Raw genomic sequence first — 15,687 nt, forward strand, 5'->3', positions numbered from 1 at the left:
TAATTACCAGTAATTGTGAGAATAAAAGACAAACCAGAACAGAAAATGAATATTTTGATTGTCATACTCGGTTTAGGCCTATTTGTTTTTATATAACGATATAATCTGCTTGGTAATGCCAATAGTACCAGCATGTCAGAGTTTGTTCATGTATCGCCTTTAAAACCACCAAGCTCGTAGCTGGGGGGGGGGGGGGCAGGGCGTCAGATCCCCTCTCCAACCAAAAAAAGCCTCCAAAATATATTTTTTTAAATGAGCTCAACAATTGACCACATGGCTTGAATATGTGGTCATTGCGATTTGTACAAACCATGTTAATGTTTCACTAGGAAGAAATTGGATCTCAGCGGTCATCACAGCTGGAGAGTGAAATAAGGTTAATTACTCACTATGTTTGTTTGCTTTTTTCTGCAGAGGAGCCTCTACTCCTTCAGTTTATGTCTGGTGTTGGCCTTGACAAGGACTCGAGGAAGCAAAAGAAAGTAACCTGGGCACTTAGTGTGACACACGGACAACTTCAGCAAAAGGTTTCAGGATGATGGGGAAGTTGTGGAACAAATGCCCCTCCATATCTACAGGGACTTAAGACGTATGCTGAGGCACAGGTACTTTTGTTTGAACAAATCTATGAACTTCAGTTTATGTAATGCCAAGGCGAATTGTTATTGGTAGAATAACAATCACATGATGCTTTACCAAGGTGAATACATGGTTCAGATGAACAAAAGTGCATGCTGTAACCCAAGCACAATGATAAAACATTTTTTGTAACTGTAATCTTTTATCATGGCATAACAAAATGCTGTGATATTGTCCATGGGTTTTTCACACACTCTGGGACAAATAGCACCATCTGTTTTACCTCAGATTCCACTCGCTCATTGCTCATTGCGTGTACAAAACCCATGGACACCATCACAGCGGGCAACTAATGAATGGGTCCAAGCCTGGGTTTTCATTTTTACCAATGTCTTTGCTTCCATCACTATTATTTAAAGAAAGTGACAAAATAAAACATTGTTTCATCATTGTAGGAACTAGGCTCATTGCAAGGAGGCACGGAATACTTGTTTTGCCATGGACAGCAATATAGTGATGCTGCAGCACCTGAAGGCAAGGTGCCACACTGAGCTGGAAGGGAATACAGGAGGGATAAGTCACCAAGATGCAAGCTCGATTGACTATTAAGTCACTGATGGTGAGATTGAAGCTTTGTGATTTGTGGAGTCACAGGATCAATCTTTGTGAATTAGATAATTCTACTTTTAGCCCTTTTTATCCTAGCTAAACCCATTTTCTCAATTTTCTAGTGTGTTCTTTAAAAAAGCTATCCAACGGTATAATATAGTATATTGCAGCATAGACAAGCCCCTGAGGGTACCCCAATTTATGTTCCCTACCTTTGCTCTCTGATGGAAAGTGTAACGTGGGGGTTGGTCGAGTAAGAGATGCCAATATATATCCCCTACCTTTGCTTTCTGATGTATAGTGTAACATGGGGTTGGTTGGGTAAGGGACGCCAATTTATGTCCCCTACCTCTGCTTTCTGATGTATAGTGTAACATGGTGTTGGTTGGGTAAGGGACGCCAATTTATGTCCCCTACCTCTGCTTTCTGATGTATAGTGTAACATGGGGTTGGTTGGGTAAGGGACGCCAATTTATGTCCCCTACTATACCAACCTGTATGATAGACTTTGTACATTGCAGTATAGACAAGCCTCTTAGGGGACGCCAATTTATGTTTCCTACCTTTGCTTTCTGATGTATAGTGTAATATGGGGTTGGTTGGGTAAGGGACGCCAATTTATGTCCCCTACCTCTGCTTTCTGATGTATAGTGTAACATGGTGTTGGTTGGGTAAGGGACGCCAATTTATGTCCCCTACCTCTGCTTTCTGATGTATAGTGTAACATGGGGTTGGTTGGGTAAGGGACGCCAATTTATGTCCCCTACTATACCAACCTGTATGATAGACTTTGTACATTGCAGTATAGACAAGCCTCTTAGGGGACGCCAATTTATGTTTCCTACCTTTGCTTTCTGATGTATAGTGTAATATGGGGTTGGTTGGGTAAGGGACGCCAATTTATGTCCCCTACTATACCAACCTGTATGATAGACTTTGTACATTGAAGCATAGACCAAGCCTCTTAGGGGACGCCAATTTATGTCCCCTACCTTTGCTTTCTGATGTATAGTGTAACATGGGGTTGGTTGGGTAAGGGACGCCAATTTATGTCCCCTACTATACCAACCTGTATGATAGACTTTGTACATGAAAGCATAGACCAAGCCTCTTATGGGACGCCAATTTATGTCCCCTACCTTTGCTTTCTGATGTATAGTGTAACATGGGGTTGGTTGGGTAAGGGACGCCAATTTATGTCCCCTACTATACCAACCTGTATGATAGACTTTGTACATTGAAGCATAGACCAAGCCTCTTAGGGGACGCCAATTTATGTCCCCTACCTTTGCTTTCTGATGTATAGTGTAATATGGGGTTGGTTGGGTAAGGGATGCAATTTATGTCCCCTACTATACCAACCTGTATGATAGACTTTGTACATTGAAGCATAGGCCAAGCCTCTTAGGGGACGCCAATTTATGTCCCCTACCTTTGCTCTCTGATGTATAGTGTAACATTGGGGTTGGTTGAGTAAGGGACGCCAATTTATGTCCCCTACCTCTGCTTTCTGATGTATAGTGTAACATTGGGGTTGGTTGAGTAAGGGACGCCAATTTATGTCCCCTACTATTGCTTTCTGATGTATAGTGTAACATAGGGGTTGGTTGAGTAAGGGACGCCAATTTATGTCTCCTACCTTTGCTTTCTGATGTATAGTGTTACATAGAGGTTGGTTGAGTAAGGGACGCCAATTTATGTCCCCTACCTTTGCTTTCTGATGTATAGTGTTACATAGAGGTTGGTTGAGTAAGGGACGCCAATTTATGTCCCCTACCTCTGCTTTCTGATGTATAGTGTAACATTGGGGTTGGTTGAGTAAGGGACGCCAATTTATGTCCCCTACTATTGCTTTCTGATGTATAGTGTAACATTGGGGTTGGTTGAGTAAGGGACGCCAATTTATGTCCCCTACTATTGCTTTCTGATGTATAGTGTAACATAGGGGTTGGTTGAGTAAGGGACGCCAATTTATGTCCCCTACCTTTCCTCTCTGATGTATAGTGTAACATTGGGGTTGGTTGAGTAAGGGACGCCAATTTATGTCCCCTACTATTGCTTTCTGATGTATAGTGTAACATAGGGGTTGGTTGAGTAAGGGACGCCAATTTATGTCCCCTACCTCTGCTTTCTGATGTATAGTGTAACATTGGGGTTGGTTGAGTAAGGGACGCCAATTTATGTCCCCTACCATACCAACCTGTATGATAGACTTTGTACATTGCAGCATAGACCAAGCCTCTTAGGGGACGCCAATTTATGTCCTCTACCATTGCTTTCTGATGTATAGTGTAACATTGGGGTTGGTTGAGTAAGGGACGCCAATTTATGTCCCCTACCTCTGCTCTCTGATTTATAGTGTAACATTGGGGTTGGTTGAGTAAGGGACGCCAATTTATGTCCCCTACCTCTGCTTTCTGATATATAGTGTTACATAGGGGTTGGTTGAGTAAGGGACGCCAATTTATGTCCTCTACCATTGCTTTCTGATGTATAGTGTAACATTGGGGTTGGTTGAGTAAGGGACGCCAATTTATGTCCCCTACCTCTGCTTTCTGATATATAGTGTTACATAGGGGTTGGTTGAGTAAGGGACGCCAATTTATGTCCCCTACCATTGCTTTCTGATGGGGTATTGTGTGTTCATTCAGGTCGGTTGAGTATTAAGGGGAGGCTATTTTGTCTTCTTTGCCATGTATGCCTTGACTATAATGATGTTGTGTTCAACCTGTTCTGAGTAAGCTTGTATATACATATGGGTGTTCAATAAAAAATTGAGTCATGTAATGACATTGCCTCATTTTCTCAAATAAAGATATTTACTGATTAAATTTAAGAACAATTGTTGAGATTTGTTTATTTTGTGTTTTTCTCAAAGAAGTTCATCATCATCTCAAAAATAAATAGGAATCACCACTTTTCTGACAAAAAAATGCATCTTGAGATAGAAACTAATACAAAGAACTAGATTTGGATTTTATGCATGAACAAAACAATTCGTTTAACTTGTTCAATTATTTAAGAGGAAAAAAATTAAATCTACCCATTTCCAATAATGCGAAAATGTTTCCAATACTGTTAGATGTTTAAGGCAATCTGGTTGTGTTTTGATGATTCCTTTGGTCTAGGGATGACAATGAAACCATCATCCAAGTAGAGAGCTATTAAAACTTCACATGACCTCCAGTGGGCGACCAAAGGTTTCAGAGCTTTGGTAAATATGTAAGGAGCGGATTTGAGCCTGAAAGGCAAAACTGTAAATTCGAAATGTCTGACTACCCCGTTAATAGACCAAGAAAATCCCAGATAGCATTGGGAGGCAGGGGCAATGTCAAAATGATGGTAGCCCGATTTTAAATCGAATGTAACCATGAGAGCATTTTGTGACAGAAATTGAATACCCGATTTCCAGTCGTCCAATTTAAAGCGCGTTTTTGGTATGAATTTGTTGAGAACGCTGAGATCAAGAATAAGTCTATTTTTCTTCGAAGCTGAGCATGAGACAGATAAAGGGCTGTTCACGTAAGAAGGATGAGATTTTTCTGAAATACGGGAAGAAGCCAGTAAATCTAAAATGGAATCTGTTACAAATTTGGCCTCGCGTAAGGCCGACTTATTATTCCTGAAAAACATAGGAGGGGGTTCCTCTTCAAAAGGGATTACATAACCTTGCTCGATTATTGATAAGATCATGTCAGGGGAACCTATATCACGCCAGAATTGAACATGTTGTTTTAGTCTCCCTTTAACTGGTAAATTATCAGACTGTAAGGATGCCTTTTCAGGAAAACAATGTACCCTTAGAACGTCATCGAACTTATTGCGAATATTGTCTTTACTGTGCCTTTGGCAATGTTGAGGTGGTGCTGGTACTGGCGGTATCAAAAGACCCTGTCGGGGCAATTCCCTGGTTGCCTGCTTGGGGCAATGCTCTCTGGAACTGGTAGGATGGGGCGTGCCATGATGGGAATGGAGGTCTCTGCCCGGTGAAAGGGACGGCTGGTGTGGGTCTTGCCTGATTTCGGTAACGTGAGTAGGTGTTGGAACCAAAGGAGTAGGGGCAATTTCTGGACCAATGGCCAGACATTCCACAGGAGAAGCACGACTCAAAAGACGGCATGCCTGGAAAAAAACACAATTTTGAAAAAAAAGAGAGAAAGAAAAACGGCGACTGGAAATACTAAATAAAATATTTTAATTAATTTAAACCCTTTGCCCGGGGATCGGGAGGGTGGGAGGGCACTAAGTCAGGTTTAAAGTATTATTGGCAAAGATAGATGATACTTGGTGTGTTTGTGAAATCACCTGAATGGGGAAGCTGAGAAAGCGCTTCATTTATATAGGGGTACGCTTGAATGAGTTAGACTATCGAACACAATGGTATGGGTGCATCTCTGACGCAAGGAAAGCATAAAATGCAAATTAGAGAGAAGGCCTATGGCGCGCCAAACAGACAAAACTAAATTGTGTGTGACCACGCAACACCAATGGTCTAGGAACCTAGACTAACCACCACATAGCGCCTGTACATTGTACATGTACGCAGCCCCCCACACACACCGCTATTCCACCCACCGCTATCGCCCACAATCCTAGCCCGTGAGCCGTCAGGCTCACGTGCTAGGATTGTGGGCGATAGCGCTGTGTGGAATAGCGGACGTGTGTGTTGGACTGTGGAAACAGAGCTGTTGTGTGCTTCCTTGGGTGAGAGCGTGGTGTGCTATTTAAAGACAGTCGGGGGGACCGGAACAGGAGTTGCATTGCATTCGGGCATCGCATTCGTGCGGCTGTGGTTATGCACATTTTTAGCTTTAAAGTAAGCAAACTATTACACAGCCTTGATCAAGGCTATGTACAGCTTGAGTGATGGACGAAATCAACGCCCTCTCTTGGGAACCATTTATCCAGCAGTTTGGTAACGTTGTTGAGCATGGACGGATTGTAGCAGGTGCTATATGGGGGCTGCGACCATTTGCTGATACTAAAGCACTACATGAAGCCGTTTGTGAGTTCATGGACTCTCTACCCCCAAATGGTAAGGCAATGATTAAATGATTATACTATCAATGGATCGATGTAGGAATTCCTACCTCCATCCTAGCCCCATAAATCGGTCTAATCCACTCCGTATCCTTGGGTGGATTGGACCGTAGCCCAGGTTGGACTCCTCCGTTACAGGCAGCAGTGCAGTGGCACATGCACTGACCCACCCGCTAGGATTACGAGTACATGTACTATTATATAACACCCAAGCAGATCCTTGCCATTTGATTGGAGGATTGTCCGTCACGTGATAGCAAATAAAAGTACCATTGCACGCTGAGTCACTCACCGTGATTTTTCGTTCCATCCGAAAAGTACCATTGCACGCTGCCAGCGTGCAATGGTACTTTTCGGATGGAACGAAAAAGCTGAGTAAAAACATCACTGCGTGCGCGTTGTCTTCGGTAACGCAGCAAGGCATATTAGTAAAATTACTAGCATTCGTCTTCTACAATTAAAAATTGGAGGCCTACGCTTTGTTTGTTTTGAAAGTTGTATCTTTCAATCAAAATGACAAAGATCTACTTGGATGTTATATAAAACAAATAATGAATGTTTTTCATTCGTGCAATGGTGCGAATATGTTCATTCGTTGAAAGCTGGAATGTTCCATTCAACTCGGCTCCGCCTCGTTGAATAAAACATTCCATCTTTCAACTCATGAACATATTTGCACCATTGCACTCATAAACATTCATTATGTGTATACGTTTGCTAGGGATAACTTTCCGTATGGCGCCACCACTTTTTCACTCATTTTTACAAAAAGGGATTTATCAATCAGGTAAATTAGATACTATATTATTTTATTGCGAATGAAAAAGTGGTGGCGCCATACGGAAACTTTTCCTTTGCTAGTGCCGTTACACTTACACTACACCTTGAAAGGCTGTAATACTACAAAGCGTACAAAGCAAGTAATTATAAATTGCTGTGCCTTGTTGTTACTTGTTGTGACAATCAGAGCTCACTCATCAGGCAAAACCAATTAATAAACCATCACCATGGATGGAGGAAGAAATTCCTCCAGGAAAAGCAGAGAATAGAATACTGTATAGAAATAATACCAGATGACGACTTGTTGAATAACCATGGATTATCCATGGAGGTAGGAATAGATGTAAATACAAAAAACTAACAATACATGTAAACCACGTTATCTTCTCCCTACTCCGATGACCAATTGAGCCTAAATTTTTACAGGTTGTTATTTTATATATAAGTTGTGATACACGAAGTGTGGGCCTTGGACACTTATTACTGTTTACCGAAAGTGTCCAATGGCTTTAACAAACTGAATGTCGCCAATCGACTACCCGAGTGATGTTACATTGGGAACATTTTTAAAAACATGAAGGAAGAATCCACATTAACCAGTTGCAGAATCTCAGTCAACCCCACAGCAGTGGTGGGTTCCCCAGCTTGCATTTCCCACATATTCAAGAGGTTTATATTATAAAATTGGTAAAGGCCTGCCTTTTTACCTTTAAAGCACTACAGTAACAATGTCATAATGGGTTTTGAGAGTTCTATATGGGTCATCCTTCCCTTCACTGTGTACACTTAACTATAAAACCATTCAAACTCTTGGAGCCCTGCTAAGTTCCTCTGGTCACCAGACCACACATTCCACCCCAAAGTCCCCACAAAATTACCATTGATCAGTTTAGTGTCCACAATAATGATAACATGTCCACAGTTATCAAATTAGATAGCTACTTTTTCTTGTCCATGCACGTGGATCATTTTGATCATAGTCTTACACTGTTTTCTTTTATTGTGAAGTATTTTTTTTAATGCAAGTCGCCAGACACACAAGGTCTGAAGGTCACTTCAAGGTGTGGGCTGAAACAGGGTTACCCCTTTTACAGTCCATATACGGATGTAGGCTTTGGTATCATTAGTCCGAAGCCTGGCCGGTAGAGCAGAAAGCACTACCTCCCCAATTTTACGAAGCAAGTGTCACGACCGGGGTTTGAACCCACACTCTGCTGATCAAACACCAGAGCTTGAATAAGTGCTCTTAACCGCTCGGCCATGACATGCCACAGTATGCCACATAAATAATGTCCTCGGTGTTGCTCTGCAATTCACATGAATTTTTCCGCTAAGGGAAGTGCAAAGTGCCGCGCCCAAGGACTAATTCCAGTTGAACTGCAGAAGAACTGTTGACATGATTATGTCATACAATGTAGGGTGCTCTAAGCACATATTTTAGTGGTAATCAGGGCCATGACAGTGTGCCCCATTTCTTTGACTTGTTTGTGAAAACGAGTGTTTGATTATTAGTAGCAAGTCGAGAAAATCTGCTGTCAAAAAGTGTGAGGGACCCAAAAGCATTTAAGTCCATCTGTATTTGATGAGTAAGACCTGTTATTATTGTGTTTTTTTAAATGTTTTTTTAAATTGTCAAGGTTCACTTATGTCAAACCTTGCATTATTGTTTTTCATCAGGCAAAGAATCGATTCTGCGATGTTACCCTGACCCCGCTGGACGTCTAGCCCAAGCTAATCAACTCTCATCTGAGTCTGCTCAAGAACAGAGCAGTGCAGGCTTACTAAACCTCAGCCAAGAAGAATCCAATCTCATTGCAGACATGAACACACGGTATAAAGAAAAGTTCAACTTCCCTTTTGTCATTTGTGCGAGGGAAAACAAAAAAGTTGTTATTATTGCTGAACTGAAATCCAGAATTCACAACTCCAAGGATGCAGAGCTTGAAAAAGGTATCAATGAAGTAAAAAAGATTGCCTGGTATAGGATTGTAGATGCCACTGCAATGGAATCAAAATCAGCCATTTCAAAAATGTAACTGTAAATCTTGACTTAGAGCTACATATTTTATAAGAAGTTGTGTTGTATGGGATATTGCTTGATTTGTGTCTTCATTCATTCAGGCTTTAAAAACGTCAAAAACACATAGCAGCAACAAAATACTTGAAATGTTTATTTAACAGAAGAGACTTACCAAAATACAAAGAACAAATAGGAGCCAAAAAGCTACTAAATCACTATCCAAAAGAACAATTTCTCAAAGTGTACAAAATAAATACAAGTAACTTGCATCTTTAATAAGTAAACTTGCATCTTTAATAAGAACTTAGGTAAAAGATGTCCTCCAATAAATGAAGTAGAGTTTATGATTTAATCCCGGCTGAGTGCAGCCCACTGGTTAGTTAATGTATTCAGTCGATCCGTTTTGCATTTTGTTCATTCCTTTTTTTAATAACTTTATTGATTTGTTTAAAGGGTTTGGGTACTTGTTTTAGGACACAAAACACATTCCCAATGCCCATAGATATGATTACCATCAAACTTACACACCCATGGTTTGAAGATAAGGATGGTAGAAAGCTTTCCTTAAAGTATTTTATGGGAAGCTTTCTGCTATCATTGTCTTCAAACTGTAGACATTGTGCAAGAATTACCTAAATGCACTGGACACCATTGGTAATCACTCAAAATAATTATAAGCATAAAAGAGCAATGGAGAGATGTGATAGTATAACAGAAATGGGAGAAATGGTTTCCTTTAACCTTTAAAGTAACATAGTTTTTGAGAAATAGGTAATTTCTCACTCAAATAATAAAAGCCTTCCCTTCAGCTGAAGCCTTTTTTATTCCTCTGTAAGCACACACATTAATTTGTGCAACAATGGTGTTTTTCGTTCATGATTTTCTTGCAATTTTGATGACCAGTTGAGTGAAATCCTTCACAGGTTTGTTGTTTGCTCTTGTTGGGATACACTAAGTGAGAATTCAGGTCTGTGACAATTACCAAAGGTGTCCAGTGCTTTTATACTGCAGTAACTTAATCTTATAAGATGATTCAGGAACTCTACTAACACCCTTGTACCCCAACCCAAACCACACCAGCAGTACCCCCAGAACACCACACCCCCTTCCATGCGGTTGACACAAAACTTCATCTCCTCCCTGCATGAGACCCACTGTACTTTACTGCGCTCAGTTTAACTAAACAAATTTTTAATGTATGGATATATTTGGCCATGAGTCACTGTTATTCTCCTGTGTAAAATAACGCTGTGTAACTTTTTGTTTAAACAACCTGTGTAATTTTTAAACAAGGTTGTGTGATCATATCCAAGCTGTGTAAATCCTATGTTGTGTAAATGTAGTTTTATGTTATAAACCGATATTTGCCGCCTAAAATGAACTTGAACAACTGTTGTGTAAACTTTTAAGCACGTGATATGAAAGTAGCCAATCACGACGTCACAAAAAAGCTGGAAAAATGGCAGACGTGCCGGAGTTGTTAGAGCAGTGGGGATTTGGGGATTTGGTTGAAGTTTTTGACGGTAAGTACAATGTTTCAATTGTTTTATTAATAAAAAGCACGAACATGAAGTATTGTAGCGTAAACTGTGTGTGATTTTATCACATGGCTTTTGGTAAATTAGCCCAAAATTTATTTCAAGAAGTTTGCTTACACGGCATCGACGGCACTGCATACAGTAGTGCACATGAAGTTCAACAGGAATATACGTTGATTCTGAACTGAAGGCTCGAAGTTGTTCGAATCTTCGATCATATTTTTTCCGTGCAAGTTTATTATGTTTGAGCCAGAATTTACACCCAAAACAATTTTTTATTTGAAGGGTATTCCGTAATAAATGTGTTTGTGAAATGACTTAATATTAGTACAACCATTTGTGACCAATGATTTTCCGTTTCGGAAAAGTGCAAATTCCGTTTCCGTTTCCGACATAAAAATTCAGTTTCAACTTTACACGTTAAAAAACTCTCTATTAACCAACGGCCGATTCAGTTCCGGAGTTGGCAATTTTCAAAATTTTACGGATCCAATGTTATAGAGATAAGCAGTAAAAACAAGTTAGAAACATGCAACAGCCGTTGCGTTATCATTGCACCAAGACAGAAACAGAACGTCAGCCATTTTGTTTTCACTTTGGCGACAAAATGTTGAAAGTTTATGGTTGATTTGTGACCTTTATGAGTGAACAATCAATGTGTGAGTTCATATAGAGCAGGGGTAAGCTGGTTTATGTATGGTTGTTGATTAAAGGGAGGGATATAATGCAATTTGAGTGAAAAAAAACAGTAAAGAACGTGCCGTGAATGTGATGATTTTGACCTCCAACTCCGTAGTCATGGTATGGTAGTGTTACTATAAATACCATAGAGCAAGGCCTATGCTAATACATATACTAGCATTGTAAACAACGTGTATTCATTTGTACATCGTTCGTAGGCTGACATGACCCTGGTTGAACTGACCGAGTCACAAGGTATGTGTTTGTTTGACCATTACTATTTTTTGACATTTTACACTTGTAAACAGATTTGCAGTTGGTTTTCACTGTTTTAACAGATGCATTGTAAACCATATATTTAAACAAATATTGATGGCTTTATCTTGCAGTTCTGAAAAACATAGTTTCCCATGTGACATAGAAACAATTGTTTATTTCTCACGGACTATTTCAAGTGAAAGTTTATGATTTATTTTCCAAATGGTCAGTTGTTTTTATGAAGAGTTGTTCTGCCTGCAGCTTTAAACAAAATTCCAGTATAGTCAGTACACAATGCACTCCTATTGTAAACCTAGGCCATGAAATAAGTTGTAAGCAAAATGGTTGTTGAGCATAAAAGACAAGTTGTCATGTTAAGTTACACTCGATGAAATAAGCACTGAAATTCGACGGTTCACAATTTATTTTTATGGTCATTTTTTAGTTAAAGATGCAATAACATGGATGAAACATAATGAAGAACCAAAGGCAATGTTATTTGAGTACATGGCCAACACCTGTAAACAACGTTACAACTGGATCAAGACAGATAGCCCAACTACAGCAGAGATCCTGGAGGTGTATCCTCGGCTGTTAGATCCAGGAATTGTAAGTTGCATGTTTTAATAACTAGCTTTTCTCTTTGTTGCAGTGGTATATGCGTGTTGAGTACAACATTTAGTAGAATTTAAGTTGCATTAATATGTTGGAATTAGACAGACAAAGATCTCTTTTTTACATATCAGCATCAACAGTGACCTATGGAGCAATTATTCTGAATGTTTGTCCATAGCAACAACCTATTGAATCCGATGAAAGTGAAACTTTATTTAAAAGATAACAAATATATTTACTGCCAGAAGGTTAGCCAAGAGCATTCAATAGGGTGCAAAACTGTATGGATGTTTGCACAGCACAATTACTTTTATTGGTTGAACTTAGTTCAATTTTGTAAAAATCTAAATAATAATTACTGACTATGGCTTTAACATAACAAATAGCCAAATTCAAATTGTGGAAGAAACCTCTAATCCAGTGAAAACTGCACAGGACATTGACACTTATTGCCTTGTATTATTATTAAGCATAATGTATTGCCTTTACTAACAAATTGCTAATAACTTCAATAAAGGGTAATTATGACAAAAACTTTGAGAGATGCGGTGCGTAAATAATTAAAAAAGCTGGGAGACTGCATCCTTCTGCAACTGAGTTTTCCAGTTGAGGTTTTTGTGGTGGCTGTAGCGTTTGACACAGTTGTAAAAGCTCACCTGATAATTATGTTAAACCATTTATTTATAACTCATTTACTTACTTATTTTCCTTATTATGACAACTTTAGGTTGAGCAAGATTTCCGACTGGCGATCTCTGAAGAGACTAACCAGCTTTATGCTAAGTGGCCTTCTTTTTCCAAACAAGTGTACAAGTACAACTCGAAGGTACTCGGGATCAATTGGGAAAAGCAGTTGGATGTAGGAGAGATCGATTTTGGCAACTTGACAGAAGGTGAGGTATATTAAATACCCAACATAATAATTATTCTTAACTTTACCTTATTATATTCAGTGCAATGTGGAAAAAGAATACTCAACAATTGTAAATTCTGAAAAAGAGTTTTGAAACTGAGCTTTGTAGTAGCCGTTAATTGGATTGATTCCATTTCCATTATCGGGTGTATATCTTATATTAATTTATATTGCTACTACTTTCTGACATTTCTTATGACAACTTGGCAACAATTTCTTTTTTTGCTGCTTTAATTAGTTGCTTTAGAAATTACACACATGAGTGCCCTGAATATGGCCATTTTACAAGTGAACTCAAGGGACTCTTGCATTATTATTTCCATCAACATGTCTGCTCTGCAAGTGTGTATTTTTAACTGTCCCATTTTTCTCTCTATCCTGCAGTCGATTGACATCATACTTAATTTGTTCATTTGAATTATTTTCATAATTTCAGAGGAGTGTCAAGAACTGGCTTTCTCAGTTTTGCCATTACTTTTTGTGGGGAGGAGCAAAGGCATGAAAGGGAGATGTACCCCTGCAGAATCCCTGCGATCGTTCATCGATATGAAACCAGTAAGCTATTTTTTAATTTTTGAGAATTTGTTCAATATGTCATTTTGATAAGTGGTTTTTTATTGTCAGACATTGTAAGACGAGGCTAATTCCTCATTTAGCTGGGGATTAACAAAAGTAAATTTTGTCCAAATCAAGACACTTTTCGTTTGTAGTGTTTGCGACCCTTTTTTAGAAAAGTAGAAACCATGTTTTCAGGTCTTCCATTTTACTATTTATTGGGAAAGCACTTCAAGGGTTTCAGTTTCCACTACTCCTGAAAATGCTAACTGATCCCTTTATACTTACAAATCTTGGTGCTTTTGGGGTTAACAAGGATCCTTTAATTTGATGGATGACAAGATACAATGAAAAAGGAGTCCTCTGGGCAATAGGCCTAGGTGCCAAAATAAACCAAATACACTTATCTTTAGAGCACACTGGATCCTGCATAATTGTTGAAAACAGACATGGTTTGGGATCCACTAGACCCCTTACATGTTTTAAGTGCAATCTCAGCTATTCAATTTTGTGCCAAGTGGGCTGTTCTTCTATGTTTAAATTATACCATATATTTTTTAATAGGAAGGTACTGACATCCAAAACTACATGGCGAGCATTCCGGCAAAGGAACGCCCACAGCCCTTCATTCTTCTTCTTGGTGGAAGCAGGTTCAGCCCTCAACAAGTCTTCATGGTAGTGGAGAGAAGGGCTGTTTTATGTTCATCAATTCTTCAAGCAGTAGACATATGCATGAAAATTATCTATGTACTCGATTTGGATTACCAGCCACACTGCAGTGCAGTGTGGCACATGCTACAACACATGGTGTATATGTTGCCACCAGGTTCCCTGGCAGGTGTCTCATTGATAACTTTCCGAACTTGGCTGAGACATTTGCCAGAGGCCTAGGTAGGAATCTATTTTCAGATAGGTTATACACACAGCATAAATAAAGAAAATTCCGAAACAAAAATATATGTAATGGCAAAGAAATTATAATAATAATGAAGTACATGCATAGTTACAAACAAAAACTGTTTTCAAAGTTTAAAGGCACTGGACATGTTTGGTAATTATCACAGACCAGTATTGTCACTTGGTGTATCCCAACAAATGCATAAAATAACAAACATGTGAAAGTTTGGGCTGAATTGGTCATCGATGTTGCAAGAAAATAATGAAAGAAAAAACACCCTTGTTCCCCAAATTTGGGTGCTTTCAGATGCCTGAAAAAGGCTTCAGGCCTGAAGTCTTTTTATATTTTAGTGAGAAATTACCTCTTTCTCAAAAACTAATTGGTAATTACTCAAAATATATATTAGCATAAAAACCTTCTTTGGTAACGAGCAACAGAGAGCTGTTGATAGTATAAAACATTGTGAGAAACGACTCCCTCTGAAGTAACGTAGTTTTTGAGAAAGAGGTAAATTCTCACTAAAATAATAAAAGACTTCTGGCCAGAAGCCTTTTATTCCTATCTGAAAGCACACTAATTTGTACAACAAGAGTGTTTTTTCTTTCATCATTTTCTTGCAACTTCAATGACCAATTGAGCCCAAATTTTCACAGGCTTGTTATTTTATGCATATGTTGGGATACACCAAGTGAGAATACTGGTCTTTAACAATTACCAAACGCGTATTGTAAAAGCATGTGAGATAATTGAGTTCTAAATCAACAAATTTGTTTACTTTTTGATGGCAGATGTGGACATGGGAAACCAGTGGTCAATTCATGACATGACCTGTACAATTTGTAGTCTTATATATTGTATAGTATGTTAATTCATTGACATTACCTGTACAATTTGAGTTGCTTTTAGATGATACATGTATATAGAACACAGAAAACATGAAAACTAATGGTCAATTCATGACTTGACCTGTACAATTTAGTATGTTAACACGCAAAACGTGGAAAATAGTAAATTCATTGACACTATACCTGTACAATTTGGGTAAGTTTAAGATTTCAGATAGAACAAGGAAAACATGGAAAATGGTCAATTCATGACATGACCTGTACATAGCTACATGTATTTTTTGATGAGTGGGATAAGGACAAACGCGATGAGGTTGTGCATGGTCACTGTACATGTAGGTGTTTGGTGAAGCCAG

The 15,687-nt window shown here is 39.0% G+C and overlaps 2 protein-coding genes across 2 annotated transcripts; both read left to right on the top strand.

The window, feature by feature from the left end:
- The first annotated feature begins 5,812 nt into the window (after positions 1-5,812).
- LOC117295282 (2-oxo-4-hydroxy-4-carboxy-5-ureidoimidazoline decarboxylase-like) lies at positions 5,813-9,696 on the top strand. Its single transcript, XM_033777838.1, has 2 exons — positions 5,813-6,223; positions 8,686-9,696. Exons 1-2 carry the CDS (start codon positions 6,055-6,057, stop codon positions 9,042-9,044), a joined length of 528 nt encoding a protein of 175 aa, XP_033633729.1. The 5' UTR covers positions 5,813-6,054; the 3' UTR covers positions 9,045-9,696.
- A 258-nt stretch (positions 9,697-9,954) lies between these two features.
- On the top strand, positions 9,955-14,590 carry LOC117296025. Its single transcript, XM_033778868.1, has 5 exons — positions 9,955-11,502; positions 11,951-12,114; positions 12,848-13,013; positions 13,470-13,588; positions 14,153-14,590. The coding sequence occupies exons 1-5, from the start codon at positions 11,472-11,474 to the stop codon at positions 14,477-14,479; spliced, it is 807 nt and encodes a 268-aa protein (XP_033634759.1). The 5' UTR covers positions 9,955-11,471; the 3' UTR covers positions 14,480-14,590.
- The last annotated feature ends 1,097 nt before the right edge of the window (positions 14,591-15,687 follow it).

This window comes from Asterias rubens, chromosome 10 (genome assembly GCF_902459465.1).
Source record: "Asterias rubens chromosome 10, eAstRub1.3, whole genome shotgun sequence".
NCBI lineage: Eukaryota > Metazoa > Echinodermata > Asteroidea > Forcipulatida > Asteriidae > Asterias > Asterias rubens.